The sequence below is a fragment of the Periplaneta americana genome, chromosome 2 (assembly GCF_040183065.1).
Source record: "Periplaneta americana isolate PAMFEO1 chromosome 2, P.americana_PAMFEO1_priV1, whole genome shotgun sequence".
In the NCBI taxonomy this organism is placed as follows: domain Eukaryota; kingdom Metazoa; phylum Arthropoda; class Insecta; order Blattodea; family Blattidae; genus Periplaneta; species Periplaneta americana.
The window spans coordinates 5230718-5250820 of record NC_091118.1 but is presented as its reverse complement, the minus strand read 5'-3'; the positions used below and the strand labels follow the sequence as shown (position 1 = coordinate 5250820).

Sequence of the window (20103 nt, the reverse complement as noted above, 5' to 3'; positions counted from 1 at the left end):
CAATTATTTATTGGCTTCACCTCCTAACTTTATAATTTCTGTGTGAATATCGTCTGGACCGCACGATTTTCGGTTTTGTAGTGTTTTTATTCTGTTCTGAACATCTTTAGCTGTTATTTCGAACATCTCTGTGTATTCATTTTCATCGATTGTAATCTCTCTCTCTAACATATAATTGATGTTTTGTTTTTTTAAATTTAAGGGTGGACTGTGCTACTCTTCCGCACAATCATATCAATATGAGCAGGTTAATTTGTTTCATTTCACCTGTAATCTGTTTTGCATTTGGAAATTTAGGGAATAAAGTGTCCCATATGGCTAGAAGGCACTCCTTAACAATCTCCACGTCTGTAAATGGTTCAATTTCGCTATGTGGTACGATGCTCTTCTTGTCAATTCGTTTTTATGTATATAGTGGAACACATTACTTTCTATTACCATTAAGTACGAGAAAAATTCGTACCGGCACCGGGAATCGAACCCAGGACCTCTCAGCTGTGCGTGCTGCGTGCTCTTAACTAACTGAGCTATGCTGGGACACGATCCACGACGCCGGCCGAACTCCTCTCGTAGTATCATGTTACGGCCTTACTACCTGCATTTAAGACGATACACATCATGTATATACATGAGCGCATATTACATGACTTTATGGCCATATTCAACAACAGTTTCTGAAAACTGTTAACATTATATATATATATCGAATATGAATGAGGTCTCGCCCACCTCATTGCACGGTTCGATTCCTGGTGCCGGTACGAATTTTTCTCGTACTTAATGGTAATAAAACAAACTGACTAGTTCACACTAGTCATGTAATATGCAATGAGGTGGGCGAGACCTCATTCATATTCGATATATACATTACTTTCTGTTGAGATATTATGAACTTTTTTTTAACATTTTCCGTTTTCTATCCTTGACTGAAATTGCTTTGCGTACTGTTTATCAAAATTTTAATGCAGGCACGCATGCCTGTTAAGATAAAATTAATACGGTACTCATATCAAAACATAATAAATACATGAGACACGACACTATATTTTTAAAGAAAACAAATACGTGTCATTGAAAACCTTCACTGACACTAATGATGCAGGAAAATCGAAGTTTTCTCTAATTGGAAATTATTACAGAAACTAAAAAAATAATTCTCAGAAAAAATAGCAATAGTAATATTAGTTCACAATAAATGTCTTTGAGAGCTGCATGTGGCTTGCTGGGCACATAATGAGTATCACTGGTTTAGAGGAAAGGGCTGGACATCGCTGAAGATGATTCTGATCCAATTCTTCCTGAAGACTGCGCAATGGATAAAGGGTTGAAAAAATAAGTTTAATTTCACAGTGGGAATTATGGCAGACTGAACAACGTAGCTCATGTTGTACCTGACATGGTCGCAGCCCGGCTCCTTGCTGACGCAGCTCACCAGACCCAGGATGCCACTCAGGGGGTCGCCCTGCGACACCAGCACGATCTGACTGTCCGACGAGCTGGACAGCGCGGTCTGCAGCTGTGGCAGCCAGCTGTAGTCGTCCGAGCTGACGCTGATCACGGCTCTGTCACTCACAACCCGCCTCTGTGACAACAACCAATCGTGATGAAACGTTAAACTGTGACCAGTGACGAATAACACTTCAAACATCTACAAGCAGCTACAAACCGACGAGGGAGCCCACAGCAGAGTCCAGTCACACAGGAGAGCCAACATCCTGACTCGCACTTCTCATACTTCGCAACAATTTGCTGGAGCAAGTAAAGTCTAAAATCAGAACAAAAATTTAAACTAATTCTGTATATATATCAAATATTCATATGAATGAGGTCTCGCCCACCTCATTGAATATTACACAACCAGTGTGAACTAGTCAGTTGTATTATTACTGTTAAATACGAGAAAAATTCGTACCGGCACCGGGAATCGAACCCAGGACCTCTCAGCCCTGCGCGCTGAGTGCTCTTTACCAACTGAGCCATGCCGGGACATGATTCACGGTGCCAGCCGAACCCCTCTCGTAGTAGTAGAAAAGTTTTCCGGGCTATGAGGCCGTGGTCTGTTGGTTGTGAGACCAAACGTTTCGTTCACTGCTGCGGTGAACATCTTCAGTGGTGTCTATTGCTGGTGCGGCTGGTTCTACTGCGTGTGCCGATTACAGTCTGCGCTGGCTGCATCGTTGTATATATAGTGCGGGAGGGGGGGGCTTGCTGTTGTCGCCTCGGTCCGCGCTCGAATGTGCTTCGTGGGCGGGTTTGCTGCTTTCCACGCACTCCGCGTCCGGGGTTGTGTTGTTTAATTGTGCTACGCGGGCGGGTTTGATATTAGTTTTCCTTAATGCCAGATACCAGGCCTTGTTAACCTTGAGCCCTTCTTCTTTTCGATTGAAATTAGCAATAGACACCACTGAAGATGTTTACCGCAGCAGTGAACGAAACATTTGGTCTCACAACCAACAGACCACGGCCTCATAGCCCGGAAAACTTTTCTACTATTGACGCCGGCCGTGAAAGCCTACACTCCAATATACCCTCTTGTAGTGTTATTTTACGGCCTTACTACCAGCATTTAAGACGATACACGTCATATATATACAGGAGCGCATATTAAATGACTTTGTGGCCATATTCAACATCAGTTTAATGAAAACTGCTAACAGTTTATATATATCAAATATTCATATGAATGAGGTCTCGCCCACCTCATTGAATATTACACGACCAGTGTGAACTAGTCAGTTGTATTATTACTATTAAATACGAGAAAAATTCGTACTGGCACCGGGAATCGAACCCAGGGCCTCTCAGCTCTGCGCGCTGAGCGCTCTTTACCAACTGAACCATGTCGGGTTCGATTCCCGGTGCCGGTACGAATTTTTCTCGTATTTAATAGTAATAATTCTGTATACAAGCATTCGTGTCATCTCTTTTTAGCTCTACGAAAACCAAGGAAGACTTGGGAAGATGGAATTAGAGAGACATTATGGAAGAGGGAACTGTCTGTAAGAAGGCAGTCATCTTAACTGCGAATAGGGGCAGCTGGAGATCTCTCATATCCTCACTACCACCACTACTACTGCACTTCAATCCAATAACCAAGTAGCATGTAATTGCACCTGCCTTCCTCAACAGCAGCAACTTGCAGTCCTCCAAGGTCTTCTCGAAGACGACGTCCAGGTCTGCCTCAACACTCTTGTCTGCAGCTGTCTCTCGTGTCAAGATGAAGGCCCCATCAGCCAGCGCTTTCACTGCCATGTCCAGCAGCTTAGTGTCCGACAGGATGTTGGCAGCAATGATGAGTCTGCAGTCCTCCCCTCTGTCCAGCTTGCGATCTTCCACCTTGATTTTAGAAGACTCCAGATCGGCCACTGAAGGATTGTCTGCACTGGCCACAACTGTCATGTCAGCCTGTTGGAAATGTTTAAATCATACGATATATCTCTTAAAAAGTTTTATGGAAAACCTTGCAAAACATAAGGTTAATCAAGAACTAAATAGATGCAACTCATTGCTCTCTGATCATTATTGATATAAGTAGTGTAAATAAGGTGGCAACACTGTAGAATGCCTTCATTTAAGAGGACAGTACAACATACGCCATCAAGTGGGGAAGGGTTGCAAATGATTTACACCTCCCTTCTGGACTGCATTTGATAAAAAAACAATATTTTTTCATGTTTACTGCACATTTTATAAATAAAGTTATTACATGAATTAATATCAGTCTGTTATCTCTCCACTCAAGGCCATAGTACATGCTATGTCAGTGTATGCTTAGTTTAACGTGTGCTAACAGTAACTATTAATGTTGTTGTTTTCTAATGCCAGGCGTTTGACAATAAAGCCATTTGACCTATGTAATCTTCATCTTACGATGTTTGGTGACGTATACACGTCCGTTGATGTGACATACCATGGAATGATTGTGACTATAATAGTATTTAAATTCATTTGACCTCTTGCACTCCAATATTTTTCAAAGATATTGCCATGGTCAGCCACTGAAGCACAGATTTTGAGGTGTTCCGAATCCATTTCTTGATTTGAGTTGCACAATGGGCAATTAGGGGACTGATATATTCCAATTCTATGCAGGTGTTTGGCCAAACAATCATGGCCTGTTGCCAATCTAAATGCAGCTACAGACGATTTTCGTGGTAAATCGGGAATTAACTGTGGATTATGATGCAGAGAGTTCCATTTTTTTCCTTGAGATTGTGTTATAAAATTTTGTTTGTTAAAGTTTAAGTATGTAGATTTAATAAATCTTTTCAAAGAGTAAAACGTAGATTTAGTAACAGGACTGTAAGTAGCAGTGCTGCCCTTCTTTGCTAAAGCATCCGCATTCTCGTTTCCCAGGATTCCACAATGGGATGGTATCCATTGGAATACAATTCTTTTATTGAGTGATATTAATTGAGAGAGCATTTTAGTTATTTCTGCTGTTTGAGATGAAGGTGTGTGTTTAGAGACTATTGACAGAATAGCTGCTTTGGAGTCTGACAATATAACTGCATTCTTAAATTTATTGATGTGGCATAGAAGATTCCTGAGACATTCACTTATTGCAATGATTTCTCCATCAAAACTTGTTGTTCCATATCCAAGAGATCTATAAAGTGAGAAGAGACAGCATGTAACACCTGCACCGGCACCTTGTTCTCTGGAGATCAAGGATCCGTCGGTGTATAAATGAAGCCAGTTTTGTGGAGGTACCTAATATTAATTGTATCTAAAGACAATAGTTTCATTATTTCAGTGTTTACTTCTGATTGCAGTATTTCTTCTGTTAAATTTAGATTATATTCTATATTTAATAGAGTTAAAGGGTTTGGTTTAATTTGTAAGTTTTCTTTTAAATTCGGGATATTGATTTTAATTAACTATTAATGTGTAAGTGTGTCTAATATTATTGTGTGAGAATGACCGTCAGTTTATTAAAGTAGCACACCACAAGTTAACATAGAACATACACATCATGACCACTCACTCAACTTCATTACTTTTTCATGACTTTCCTGACCAGTAGACAACCTGTTCAACAGTCCCTCAAAAAGTATACATTGAGCTGAAGGACTTTCTATGTTATTTGTCTAGGGTGTTGACTGTACTAGTGTTGGTGGTGGTCATGTTGAATGTTTGGAGAAGATTATGTCAGTAGCAGAAAAGCTGTTAGCAGTGACGAAGGTGGTAGTGGTAGTGTCGTAAGCTGAAAGTGGTGCTGGTGGACATGTCACGAGGTAGTACTGGCCTGTATGAGGGGCAGATCCCCCAGAATGTCCACCACGTGGCCTGCTAGAGGCTCCGTGCCCTGCCCCAGCAGCTCCACCACCTTCACCCTGCTGCCACTGCTGCCTTTCTGGTTCTCCAGCACCAGGTGCACGCACACACGCACACAGGCTAACAATTCGAGCTCCGGGGGCTCCGAGTATTCCATGAAGCCGTGGGTCTCCAGCACGGGCTCACCCTGCGGCCTGCGCAGATTTATAGGACTGAACCTCAGACCACGCACCTCCACGCCCCCCAACTTGACCACGTTGAGCTCTTCATAGAAATGAACAGGGAGCACTGCAATGATATTGATGCACAGGAATATTACCACACCAATAAGAACAATATTATAGACGAAATTTTATGCTAGAGGAGCAATTCTGTACATGGTAGTGCGAAGAAATGTTTCGACTATACTTTGTTTTTCATACAGAGGGAAGCTTCCCACAGAAGTTTCAAACAGTGTGATCTCCTCCACTTCGAGGAGGAGCTACTGTGTTAAGGCATTCCAGAACTAAGTTGACAAAAAAAAATTCAACTGAAGGAATAAATGAACGCAAAATATAGAACTACACTAAAATGATCTAAAAATGGATATTATAGGTGTTCCTACTACCTCATTATTGTACTAAAAAATTCGTCGTGATGGGTAACAATGTCGTCACATTCCATTAAATATTACTTTTTATCGTCATTTCTGCTACACTGAAATGCAATAGCTTTCAGTACTTTCCACAGTGAGGAACGTGAAATTTTAATTGATATTGTTCCGTATTTTGCGAGCTTTCAGCAAAATATCGTCTAAACTGGGCATAAAGCATTCTTTTTATAAAGTAAGTACTGACGTCCTAAAACTTCCTGATTAAACGTGTCCAATGTTGTAACAGGAGAGTCACGAATACATTTTTCTTTTTGTGAAGGGCTTTTAAGATTTTCTCACGAATCATTTTCTTCCATGTGAATATATACCACACTTTCAGACACATCCATCCCTTTAAGTATTCTCTTCAAAACATGACTAACAGAAAATGATTCTCTTCCATTCCTTGCATTGTTATATACGCTCTGGAAATACACATGCCTTCCCTGGTATCAGAGTGTATGTAATGTCCTCTACCACCACTAAATAGAAAGTAGTTTCTAAGCACACCAATCACAATATCCACATACTGAATGAAGAGTAATTGTAAATTACGTGTTTAGAAACTGAACTTAGTTTGGTTACAAGTAGCCCTAGACTAAGGGAGGATAACAAGGAACGTTAACGTGTTGTAGGAATATCCTGTCAAACAGGTATATGGTAGGAAGTAATAATAATAATGAGAACTAAGCAAAATATGCATGACGCTAGAATCACTCGCTGCAAAATCGTGTCAAACAGACTGATCTTCATGTACACCACATAGCGTGATATCTATCACAACTCTTCAGGCATAGTTCACAAATGCAGTCTTCTGCCGGCAGGTGGAAAGTCTTTGTCCTACATAGTTTGTGATGGAAATCATGAACCGCGAAGCAGGTCATCGTGTGTCTCAGCTCGCAGCCCGCGGCCATCCATTCTCTTGTAGTCATCATGTCTGTGGTGTAGAAGTTGCTCCAGATTTGCAGTCTTTTTCCTTCTAGTTCTGTCACTGTCTCTGCGTATGCCTGTGTGGATGGTAGCTCAGCTGCAGTCGCAGTTCCTCTAAGTAGAATGGCTCCCTTGCCAGCTCATACGTAAGTCGCGACGGCGTGTATTTCGATATGCACAGGACTCTTTTGAGGTACTTTGCCTTTACTGCTTCGATTGTCTTGAGGTTGCTTCTATTCAGGTGTTCCCACATGAGTGCTAGGCTATATGTAAATATTGGTGAGATTTTGGCGTGAAATAACTTTAATGCTGATTCCACAGATATCTGTCCCAGATGACTGATGTCATTCGTGGCTCTAATCGCAGCAATTTTTTTATCTTTTACGTGTAGCATGTATGTGGTCCTGTGGTCTGAAAAGTTATACCTAGATACTTCACTCGAAGTAGCGGTTCCCCTTCTAGATATAGAATGTCATCTGCTCTTTGCGGAAAGTCATGGTCACGGTCTTCTGCAGGTTCAGGTGCACCTCATTTGTGCGGGCCCAGAGCACTAGCTTGTTTAGAGTTTCCTGCAGTTCTATCTGCAACCATGTCGTCTGCATACACGTACATGTTTACATTCTCTGCTGGTAGAGTTGAGCTGTCGCTATATTAAATAAAAGCGGACTTAGGGGGTCGCCCTGGAGTACGCCATTTGTTTGTTCCATTGGCTCTGATAATGTTATACCATCATCGATTTCAAGGTGATTGTTCTGCAGTATATTCCTGATGATTCGGGCGATGTAGTGTTCCCTTCCGATCATTGCGTCCATTTTTGACACTAGTGTTTGTCTGTTGATGAGGTCAAAGGCCATGGTGTAGTCTATGAATAGTGCATAGAGCTTGCCATTTGGATGTCTACAATGTCGTCATGCAGGCATTTCGCGGCTGTGTTGTCGATCTGCCTCTCCGGAATCCGAATTGCAGTTTCGTATCCACCAGGGCTGTGAGTCTCGAGTTCATGATTTTTGTGAAGGTTTTGTAAAGATTGCTTTCGAGAGCTATCCTTCTGTAGTTGTTTGGATCTCCTACATCGCCTTTTCCTTTGTAGAGCATCTTTACTTTCGATTTCCTCCAGTATACACCTTTCTTCAGGCATTCCGTCATACCTCTACGAGTATAGGAGCGGCTTGCTTGAGATGCTCATTGAATATACATTCTGGACCTGCGGCTTTTCTTTCTTTCATTTGTTTAAGCACCTCTAGGATGTCTTCCTTTGTGATTGGTTCCCACTCTTGCGGGGGACTGGTGTCATGCATAGGCCTCGTCTCCTTATGTTGGAGTACCTTGGTGAGATGTTGTGTCCACAGCTCTATCGGGAAGTGGGGCAGCTTGGGTCTTAATGCTTTGAATGGATCCTTCTCTACATCCTCAATCATTTTCTTTCCCTCCTCATGTCGGAACTCCTCCCTAGTTCTCTTAATGAGCTCTTTGTACTCTCTTCTTTTCGCGGCATAATTCTTGAGCTTGGCTTCTGATTTATGAACTTTTGCTTCATGTAGTGCAGCTATTGTCTCTTTCCTTTTCCTGTAGCATGTCTGGTTGAACCAGGGTTTCGCTCTTCTGGATTGTGGAGTGGCTGGTGTGGTAGCTTCCCTAATGCAGTTTTCTATGGCCGCCAGGGCTTCGTTGGGGCTGTTACTTTGTATTATATGATGAGTGTTGGTTTCTTGTAATTTCGACAAATTTTGATATGCGGACTCTTTTGTCAGTTTTCTCTTCCCGTGATGCGCTGAATTGCAGCAAAGTTTCTACTGGTAGGTGTTTCCGATTTGAGATTACTTTGTGAGAGATGTGTTGCATCTCGTTGTTTATGAAAATCAGGTCGATAGTGCTTGTCCCGTTATAGCTTATATACGTCTTCTGGTCTTTACTGTTGATTAGGGTGAAACCTTCCTCTGCTAGGAATGCGAAGACTGCTTCTGTCTTTTTAGATGGTACATCCATACGCCAATTGAGATCTCCTGCTATTACTGGTTCCGTTTTCGGTATTCGGGAAAGGGCTGTACTTATTTCGTCTATGATGTCCGTTTCTCCTATCTCTGGTTGAAAATAAGTCCCTACTATTGTGCATATCTTAGTCTTGATTGCGAGTATGTGATTCTGACTTTTCCTGCGTTTCGAATGGGGAGAAGCTGGGAGTTACGAGGCAGGATATTCCTCCTTTTGGTCGGCCCAGTTTGCTTTGGGTGGCGAGGTTATTAATGCTATAAAGTTCTCTAATCCCCATTCTTCAGTGAATATTGCGAGGTCGTATTTCGGGAGAAAGTTCAGTGGTGTTAGGGAAAGTGCATTAGTAAGTCCTTCTGTGTTCCACAGTATCATCCGCAGGTTTTTCCTCTCTTGTTTGTTGTTTGTTGGTGTCTAGTCGATTACTTCGTGCACGTGGCGTCATTCCTTGTCGTCTACACCTGAGTTGTTGCGGTCGTGAGCTTCGTTCTGCTCTCTGAGCTGTCAGGATTCCTCTTCGAGTCTTGCAGTCTAACTTTTCCGTATCTCGGGTGGCAAAAAATATAACGTCTTACCAGCACCCCTTCAGGCCAGAATTCGGTAGGAAGTAGCACACACCTAACTCCTCTGTTACTGAGTGGCAAGGAATACTTAAACTCAACAGAGGGGAAGCGTCCAGCTGTATAACTGAACCTGCAATGTTACCCTGTCCTTCACACTCATTCTATATTATGCACTACTTTTTTTTTTTTTTTTTTTTTTTTTTTGTAGAAGTGAACTGATTATATGAGACTACTTATGTTTGTATTGTGTAATCTTGTGAAAAATAAATCTGACATTTGATAAATTAGTTCCTGCAGAGTTTCGTTATTTTGCTGAGAGCTAACAAAGTATATTCAGCTTGTCTGAGATATCTCATCTCTGCTGTGTTGAAGTTTAATAGGGTTCATTTGCAAAGAATAGAAATTTCGATGTCAAATTGCTACATACCTCAACTATTGAATTCTATTTTTAAGTCCGTTCTTCATCTAGTCTTTGTTTAGTATTTCTAATATCTGCAGAAATTTAATTAGGTTGGTTTGAAAGTTTGTCATTTCAGGAAGAAGACAATAATTATTTATACATCTTGATTATATAACTTTTTACACTATATCACATTCGAATATAAAGCGCACGCACGCACACTCTCTCTCTTTCACGTGTTAATTAACTAGGTTACCTTGTTGACTAGTTTCAGCCTGTGAGCTATCAACAGAACTGGGTGGTCTTCACTCCTTCTGATTGCGTTTCCTGTGGGGGTGTGTTTGTGTAATATAACATGGAGTGAAAAAGTGTGTGTGTTATGAAATTGAGTTGTGTGTTGAGGATTTGATGCGGGTGTGTTTTTGTGTGCCTGTAAATTTCGTATTGTTCTAGTGTGTTTAGTTTCTGGTTTTTCGGTTGAAGATGTAGAATTTCCATGTCTGTGTTAATGTTGCTGTAGGTGCAGTTGGCGTTTGTGATGTGTTCTGCATATGTGGAAGTGTTTTGTGATTTGATTATGGCTGTGATGTTTCTTTGCAACCTGTTTGAAATGATCTGTCTGTCTGTCCTATGTAAAAGTTGTTGCAGGTATTGAGTTTGTAAAAACTTATGTGGTTGCATTTCTTTGTTTGTGTGTTGAGATGCTTTTGTAGAGTGTTTTGTGCTCTGTATGTGATGTTGTAATTTAATTTCTTGAATGAGGTTGCAATCTTGTGTGTGTTTTTGTTTTTGTATGTTAGTGTGTGTTCTTCTGTTTGTGTTGTATTTCTATGTTTTTTGTGATTATGTTTTGTCTTTCTTATTATGTTGTCTATTATGTTAAGATTGTATCCGTTTTCTTGTGCTATGTATTTGATTGTGTTTAACTCTTCTTTGTAGTCTTGTTGGCTCATTGATATTTGTTATATAATTTTCTTGGGACTTTTTCCTTACATAATATCCTCTTGCATAGGCTATATGTACAATTATTTGGTATATCAAATATTGCTGAAAGCACTGTTTGCAGTTGCGTACAGTTCACTGTGTCAACAGACTGTACTGCATACTGTTTAATATGATACACAAAAGTACCTAGATGGACCGTGCCCTCCTTCTCAAAGCTTTGGGCATATAGCCACTGCTTACCTAACTTGTGTTAAATGTGACCAAACACTGGGCTCCTATTTATTATGGTAAGTACCATATAAAGATAAATTTGGATGATATCTGGTTCTGCTCACATATGTCCTTCTCCTCGTCGTTGTTCTGATCCATTATGGCACTGATCACAGCTGAGTGCTTCTTGTCATCGATGGAGAGCTTCTGGATGAAGGTGGGCACCAGCAGGGTGCGGGTGTCCTTGTGCAGCAGCTGCATCTGTATCATGCTGTCCATGAAGGCCACCCAGTTGTTATTCCAGCGGATGTTCCCCACTCGTCCTGTAGAACAGAAAAACGCCAACACCAATCAGATCTGACGGTGATGCCAGATGCACAAGGAGATGGATGAAAATGTGTGTGGTTGGACAAGCAGACTTTAAATGGTTGGTGCATGGATATATGAATGGGTGAAATCTACGAGGGAGACATGAAAAGTTGACACTCACCCCCAGATACCAACTTCATCTTCTCATGCTAGGTCCTTTTACAATAGAAAGGGTTTTAGTGACCAAGGAAGGGCGACATAACCCTAACACAGGGAACAGAGGAAATGTCTTCTCAAGCCTGCCTGTTAGGACACAGGTGGCAGCCCCACCAACTGGCCAGAGGACTCTTTAAGAAAGGGAAGCTTGTACAGCTAGAAGATATAGATGAAACATGTTAGAGTCAGTGAACTGAGATGGAAGAATAATAACAACCAATGGAACACTATTCCTGTACTCTGGTACTGGTACATTTTGTGGAAGTGGAATATTACGAACAAATACAAAATTTTTATTTATAAAACTTACGTTGTACCTATACTAAGGTATGCATCTGACACATGGGTATTGACAAAGAAGGATAAATGTTGACTGCAAGCAGCAGAGATGAGAATATTAAGAAGTATTGAAGGAAAAACTTGAAGGGATAGAATTAGGAACACAGAGATTAGAGAACGAGTTGGTGTTAGACCATTACAGGAGTATATTGAGCAAAAGAATTTACAATGACTCGGACACGTTAAAAGGATGACACCATAGATATTACCAACAAGAGCATTGGAGATGAGAGCAGAGAATAAGAAGACAATAATTGGAAGACCAAGAATGAGGTGGTTGGACCAGATAAGGGAGAACTTAAATGCAAGAAGAATGGAATGGACAACAATGACAAGTGAAAAATCTTGAGAAGATGGAGAGTCTGGAGGCGGCTAAGTCAGATGACCTGTATAACAAGAAATGTCCAATTCAGGAAGAAGAAGAAGAAGAAGAAGAAGAAGAAGAAGAAGAAGAGAGACTGGTACTGATATGCCTGTGAATGGACCACGTGTGGAGAGTATTGGTGTGTTGTGGGATAAGGACTTACTTACTTACTTACTTACTTACTGGCTTTTAAGAAACCTGGAGGTTCATTGCCGCCCTCACATAAGCCCCCCATCAGTCCCTATCCTATGCAAGGTTAATCCATTCTCTATCATCATATCCCACCTCCCTCAAATCCATTTTAATATTATCTTCCCATCTACGTCTCGGCCTCCCTAAAGGTCTTTTTCCCTCCAGCCTCCCAACTAACACTCTATATGCATTTCTGGATTCGCCCATACGTGCTACATGCCCTGCCCATCTCAAACGTCTGGATTTAATGTTCCTAATTATGTCAGGTGAAGAATACAATGCGTGCAGTTCTGTGTTGTGTAACTTTCTCCATTCTCCTGTAACTTCATCCCTCTTAGCCCCAAATATTTTCCTAAGCATCTTATTCTCAAACACCCTTAACCTATGTTCCTCTCTCAAAGTGAGAGTCCAAGTTTCACAACCACAAAGAGCAACTGGTAATATAACTGTTTTATAAATTCTAACTTTCAGATTTTTTGACAGCAGACTGGATGATAAAAGCTTCTCAACCGAATAATAACAGGCATTTCCCATATTTATTCTGTGTTTAATTTCCTCCCGAATATCATTTATATTTGTTACTGTTGCTCCAAGATATTTTAACTTCTCCACCTCTTCAAAAGATGAATTTCCAATTTTTATATTTCCATTTCGTACAATATTCTGGTCACGAGACATAATCACATACTTTGTCTTTTCGGGATTTACTTCCAAACCTATCTCTTTACTTGCTTCCAGTAAAATTCCCGTATTTTCCCTAATCGTTTGTGGATTTTCTCCTAACATATTCACGTCACCCGCATAGAGAAGCAGCTGATGTAACCCGTTCAATTCCAAACCCTCTCTGTCATCCTGGACTTTCCTAATGGCATATTCTAGAGCGATGTTAAAAAGTAAAGGTGATAGTGCATCTCCTTGCTTTAGCCCGCAGTGAATTGGAAACGCATCTGACAGAAACTGACCTATACGGACTCTGCTGTACGTTTCACTGAGACACATTTTAATTAATCAAACTAGTTTCTTGGGAATACCAAATTCAATAAGACTATCATATAAAACTTCTCTCTTAACCGAGTCATATGCCTTTTTGAAATCTGTGAATAACTGATGCACTGTACCCTTATACTCCCATTTTTCTCCATTATCTGTCGAATACAAAATATCTGGTCAAAAGTTGATCTATTACGCCTAAAACCACACTGATGATCCCCAATAATTACATCGGGATAAGGACATAATTTACAATAGAATTCTTAAAAGAAAGTATGGTCTGTAGATCTGAAATTTGGCCACTAAAAATTAAAAAAACACAAGAAAAAAGCTTTTGGCACTGAAATGGATTTTTGGAGATGGGCAAACAGAACATCAAGAACAGAGAGTGTTCAGGGCCATACACAATAAAAAGTAATCACAAACACGATGTGACCACCAAAGCTTGTGGTCAAGTTATTTAATGTAACCATTCACAATGATTTTCGAAAATGTTAACATTAGAAGTGAACGAAAATGTGAATGCAGAAGGTTAAATACTCCAAGCTTTTTGTTTTGTGGCACTGTCAGTGATTGCAGTTATGGTTTATTATGCCCATATTTATAGTTACTTAAGTTACCGGACTTTTTTGTGGGGTAACCATACTTCGGTTTCCAAGTTGATTTTTCTTCAGAAGAGAGCAGTGAAAATTATCTGTGGTGTGTCTCAGTGGCAGTCAGCTCATTGAAGCGAGAGCTTCCCTCCTCTTCCCTTCTCACCAAGCATGATTATGTGCACAATAGTATATAATAATCGTAATTTATTAAAAACTGCAAACGATTCTGTTGTTGAACGATTATGCTTTTGCACTCACTCCATCGTACATGAAGCGTGCTGTTTGTGCCGTTATCCCAGCTTAGCCAGCAGATACTCTGCCTGCCTGCCTGCTGCCCCTCTTGCGCATTTGAGTAACTTGTGACAGTTGTAGTGCTGCTATGCAGTGAAGCTTACGTCGGGTTGAGATTCCAAGAGAAAGCGAAATATTGTATATTTTTATGTTTCTTCCTAATTGGTGTGGGTTATTGAGTTGTGCAGTATGTTATTATGAATTGTAGATTGAATTACAAAGTACGAGGCGCATCCAGAAAGTAAGTTTCCCGATTTAAAAAAAAAAAAGAACACACACTTTCAGGAAAACATTTATTGGCAACAGGTACAGCAATGTTTCAGCTATTTTTCAACACAGCCACCATCAGAATTGAGACACTTGTCGTATCGTGGGATCAACTTTTGTATCCCTCTGTCGTAGAACTCTGCTGCCTGTGAATGGAACCAGCATGTGACACGTCTTCAGCTCTTCGTCATTGCCAAAACACTCACCGGAGGACAGGAATTTCTTGAGGTGCAAGAAAACGTGAAAATCGCTGGGAGCAAGATCAGGACTGTAGGGTGGATGATCAAACAACTCCCAGCCAAATTCCGTCAAAAGAGCTGCTGTGCGCCGAGCCGTATGTGGACGAGCATTGTCATGGAGGAGCACACCACCTGCAGTAAGCATTCCACGCCTCTTGTTTTGAATGGCACGTCGCAATTTACGCAGTGTTTCACAGTAACGGTCAACGTTCACTGTTCACCTCTTCGAAGGAAGTCAATGAGCAGAATGCCCTTCCTGTCCCAGAACACCGTGCACATCACTTTCCGTACCGACAGCGTCTGTTTGAATTTCGTCCTGACCAGAGATCCACTATGCCGACAATGCATTGACTGCTGCTTGGTTTCCGGGGTGAAGTGCGAAATCCAAGTCTCATTGCCCGTGACAATCCTGTCGAGGAACTCGTTGCCATCATCGTTATACCTTTGCGGAAATGTCAGTGGCTGCTCCTAAACGTTGCATTTTGTGTTCTTTCGACACCCACCTGGCACACACTTTTTTGAACAGCAGGTGCTTAGTGACAATCTCATGCAACAAGGATCGCGATATCTGCGGAAAATAGCTGCTCAGCTCCGTAATTGTGAAGTGACGGCTCTCCATGATGCACTGCAGCACCAGATCAACACAATCATCATTGATGAGGGAGGGTTGCCTGCTGCGCTCTTCATCATGGACATTTTGACGACCTTCGGAAAAATGCCTACATCAGCGACGCACCATCTGCTTACTCATGATGTTCGGCCCACAGACCTGACAGAGCTGCTGATGAATTTCAATTGGTGCAATGCTTTGTGCATTAAAGAACTTTATCACCGACCGAACCTCGCAGGCGGCGGGAGAAGGAATACGAGCTTCCATTTCGGACCACTGCTGCCACGCTACTGGCACCAGGTGGGACCTGTCCGGCTGGCATATGATTGATACGTCATAGATCTGTTACGCATGAGCAATTGACACGGCTAATTAAGTTTACTTTCAAGGGGAAAAAATCGGGAAACTTACTTTCTGGATGCGCTTCGTATATATTCCACCAGTTTTACTGTTATTTTAAGTCCAAATAGCCTTCCATAATGAATTATTCGCCTAGCACCTCAACTGCAAGAGATATGCGTGAAGCTATTCCTGACACGGGTTCCGTTCTTCACGAGCATCCTTCGGAAACCTCCAGTGGTAGTCGTGATGTGGCTGATGACATGAGTGTCTCTGCTGTTTCTTCAGCGAGCTCAAGTGCATGTTGCATTATTGATAGCTTAAGAAAAGTGTCGTTTGGATCAAGTAATTTTGAAGATAAGAAACTAATAATTATAAATGGTAGGCCTATGCCGAAAATTGATGATTTGAAGACAAAGACGAAATCATCTTTCAAACATTTTAGAGCAGATGTTTATTATGATAAATTTAAATGGCTCACTGCATGTGCAGATTCAAAGAAACTGCATTGCTGGCCATGTTTAATATTTAATACAGACAAAAACGTTTGGAATTCCCAAGGATTTTCGGACATAAGTAATTTCCATAGATCTATACATCGCCATGAGATAACTCAAAGTCATTTTATTTCTATGACGAAACTTCAAACATTTGGGTTAACAAGAATTGATTTACAGATAGACTATCAATTGAGAGCTGACGTTTTAAAACACAATGCCTTAGTGAAGCATAACAGAGAAATTTTTGCACGCCTAATTACTGTAACATTCTTCTTAGGAAAGAACGAATTGGCATTTAGGACTTATCAAAAGAATCGTGTAAATGAGGGAATTATGTTGATTGTTTGAATCTACTAAGTGAATATGATGAAAAATCGGTGTAACATATGAAAACCTCTACTTTTACAGGGCTGTCCAAACACATATAAAATGATTTGATAAATGCGATTGGGGAATTTTTAATTGAACACATTACATCAGAAATTAAAAGTTCTCCTTTATAGCAATTATGCTGGACGAATCTACAGATATTGCATGCAAGTCACAGCTAAGTACGCTATGTGACAGAAAGTGGTAAAATCCAAGAAAGATTTTTAGGATTTACCGACGTCAGTGCAGACAGAACAGCAGAAGGGCTCGCTAAGATAATTTTCAAATGTATTGATGAATATAATATGGGTAGTAACTAAATGGGCAAACATACGACGGAGCAGCAGTTTTTGCAGGACATGTTAGGGGACTACAAGCAAAAGTAAAAGAAAAATATCCAGAAGCAAAGTTCGTGCACTGTTACGCCCATAGATTAAATCTTTTATTGTCGCAGGCATTGTGTGCAATCAATGTTTGCAAAATATTTTTTCAAACAATCTCAGGATTTTCATCCTTCTTTTCCAAGTGAAGTAGAAGGACGAATGCCTTGGATGAAGAAGTCAAGAAAAGGTTCCCGAAGGTAGCCCCAACCAGATGGAATTAAAGTTCTCGACTAGTTCATACCATATATGACAACAAGGAGGCCCTTAAAGATTTCTTCACTCACATTCGAGAAAATCCTGATAATTGGGATCAAGAAACATTCAATGCCGCCCGCGGATTTCTGCCAGAACTAAATGATTTCAACTTTAATTTCATGCTATTAGTATTTGCACAATTATTTCCACTGACAGACACATTATTTAACATTCTGCAGAAGAAACCCTTAGATATTGCTTACTGCTCATCAAAGGTGCAGCAAATAAAGGAATTAGTGAGAAATCAGAGAGATAAATTCAACGCACTTTGGGAACGAATTGAATTGAATGACGAGCCACTCAAAAAAAGAGCCTGCTCGTCTGCAACTGAAGATGATCGCGACGTTTATAGACGCCTCTACTATGAAATTATTGATAACATTTCTGAGCAAATGGAAAGTCGTTTTCCGGACCTAAAAGCATTATCTTTTTTGAGCTCTTGGAAATGGTTCCTGAAAGAGCTTTCAGTAGTTTGAAAGATGCTTATCCTAGGCATTTTGAGTTTTCTCGCTTAAGAAGTGAATTGACTGCAATATTTAATACAGACGATTATGCAACCAAATCTGTCAATGATCTCTTGAAATTTTTGAAGCAATTCCAATTAGACAGTGATACATTCCCGGAAGTTTATAAAGTGTGCACACTTATTTTAACGCTTCCAGCAACTAGTGCTTCTGTAGAGAGATCATTTTCGGCAATGAAAAGGATCAAAACATACTGCAGGAAAACTCAGGGGCAGGAACGACTGTCGGCACTTGGACTGATGTCGATTGAAAAGGAGCTTCTGGTGTCCTTGAAACAGACTTCAAATCTCACTGACAATGTAACAGACATTTTTGCCAGGAAAGGAAGGAGAATGGACCTTAAATACAAATAAGCAATAGAGGTAAGATTTTTTATTTTGTTTTGCTAGCATGAAAATGATGCTGTAAATTGTTCTATTAATGAATTTCTGCTCATAATTATAAAGTGAAAACGCATTTCGTTATTTGCTCGTATTTTTACAGTATTCGAAAGATGTGAAGCAATTTACTCAACATTTGTCTGGTAAAATTGTCTTATTCTGATACCTGTGATGTTGTTCTTCTCAATACTGTAATTGCTGAACTAAGATGGTACCCTAACATTTGCTTAAAGCAGTGGTTCCCAAAGTTTTTGAAGGCGCAACCCACTTTTGGGTGAGATTTCAGTTTGCGATCCTCGTACCCTCACTACAGTACCAGTTCTTGACTCCATTTCAAATATACAAATCCCTGTAAAATCGTAAACGACTATAATAAAATTTTACACAAAACCGGTAGATAAGTTTCCACCAGAAGTACGATTTTAAGCAACAGCTTCTTGAGTATTTTCCGAAAAAAAAAAAAAAGACTCAAAACAATCACAACAGTCACGGATGGATACTGAATCCATTGCGTTCAACTGGCTGAAATTCAAAAAATATGTAGGATAAATATGATGTGATGTTGCAACTAGACCATTTTTCGCAGAGAGTTGATTAGTTTTGTATGAAAAGAATACTTCGAGCTTGCAAAAGAAGCTCTTATATTTTTTATAACATTTTCAACACCTCGTATTCATGAAAATTAAGTCTCTCGTCTATGACTGCCATCAAAACAAAGGCGAGAAACCTCAAATTTGAAAATGTTATCACTGTGTGTGTATCCAATACATAGTCCAGATTTTAGAGGGTACGTTCTGAAAAACAGGCACAGTTATCATAGTAATTATTTTTACTTTATATTACTGCTGAAAGACTTTTTCAATTTTTATATTCAAAGTTGTTTTATAAGTCGTGACCCCCACTTTGAGAACCACTGACTTAAAGTAAGTGTGAAGGTCACCTTCTATTTCTTAAAATAATGACTTTTATAGTAGCTTCTCTAGGTTCCATAGGCACCAACTGGCACTGGTGTGTCTTCTAGAACTCAATTAAACCAATTTTTACTCAAGAAGGAATACTTACGTTACCATCAATGTTTATTCTCGACTGTCTGCTGTATGTTAAGTGTAATGTGCATAATCTTCCTATTTGCTCATCTATTCATAATTATTATTCAACTCGTTCCACATTTGATATATATTTAATCAAGTACAAGTATAGTATTACAAGCAATAGTTTTATTTTCATATCATATAAAGTTTGTAACTCTTTACCCATGAATATAAGAAATAAGTCATATTTTACTTTCAGAAGCTTAGTGAGAAAGGCACTGGTGGCAAATCTACTCTAGTGTCAATGAGTTTAGTAATCTTGAGTTTTAGATACTATTGCTTTAACTTTATGTAAATGGCATCTCAATCCGTACTTTTGTATGATTAATGTGTCAATATTCTATCTACCTACACAACACACTTAATGGGAATACAACGAGATATAAGCCAAAGCTTCAAATCAAGGTTACAGAAGTGGTTAGTTTTAAATCCTTTTTATACTTTAGATTAATTTTTATTATTAAAGGAAATAATTTCATTCATTTTGCTTTTATTTGTACATGTTAATCTAATCTTAAATAATTTTTTAACACTCTTAATCTGCTTTTGTAAATTGCCTACTAATTGTATACTGTATTTAATTAGATTTTATTTCAATATCTACTCGTATTATAGTACGCTATGTATCGTATTGTGACAACTGCGTTGGGATTTGAACGCGCATCCAACAGGGCGTGCAGGAGACAGATGTAAGGGGAACATCTGCATGCCGAGAGGGCATGGGGAGGTGCACTGCGGCGCGAGGCAAAGGGGGACGCAAAGCTGTAGGCGCTTCGTTGTGCGAAGTGAAGGAGGGAGGAACGAAACCTCCCGAACAGACGTGCGGAAACAGGAGCCACGAGTAAGGGTACGAACACGTTGGCGCCTAGCTTTAAAGCTAGCAGGCTCCGCTATCAGTGTTATG

At 40.1% G+C, this 20103-nt stretch overlaps 1 protein-coding gene across 1 annotated transcript in view; it reads right to left on the bottom strand.

Moving 5' to 3' along the window:
* LOC138711961 (fatty acid synthase-like) overlaps nt 1-20103 on the bottom strand; it is a 116608-nt gene that overhangs the window by 40797 nt on the left and 55708 nt on the right. The window contains exons 17-20 of the mRNA XM_069843282.1: nt 11071-11268; nt 5249-5565; nt 3118-3405; nt 1392-1582 (exon numbers count right to left, since the gene is read on the bottom strand). Coding sequence (XP_069699383.1) covers nt 1392-1582; nt 3118-3405; nt 5249-5565; nt 11071-11268 — 994 coding nt within the window. The remainder of the gene's footprint in view (nt 1-1391; nt 1583-3117; nt 3406-5248; nt 5566-11070; nt 11269-20103) is intronic.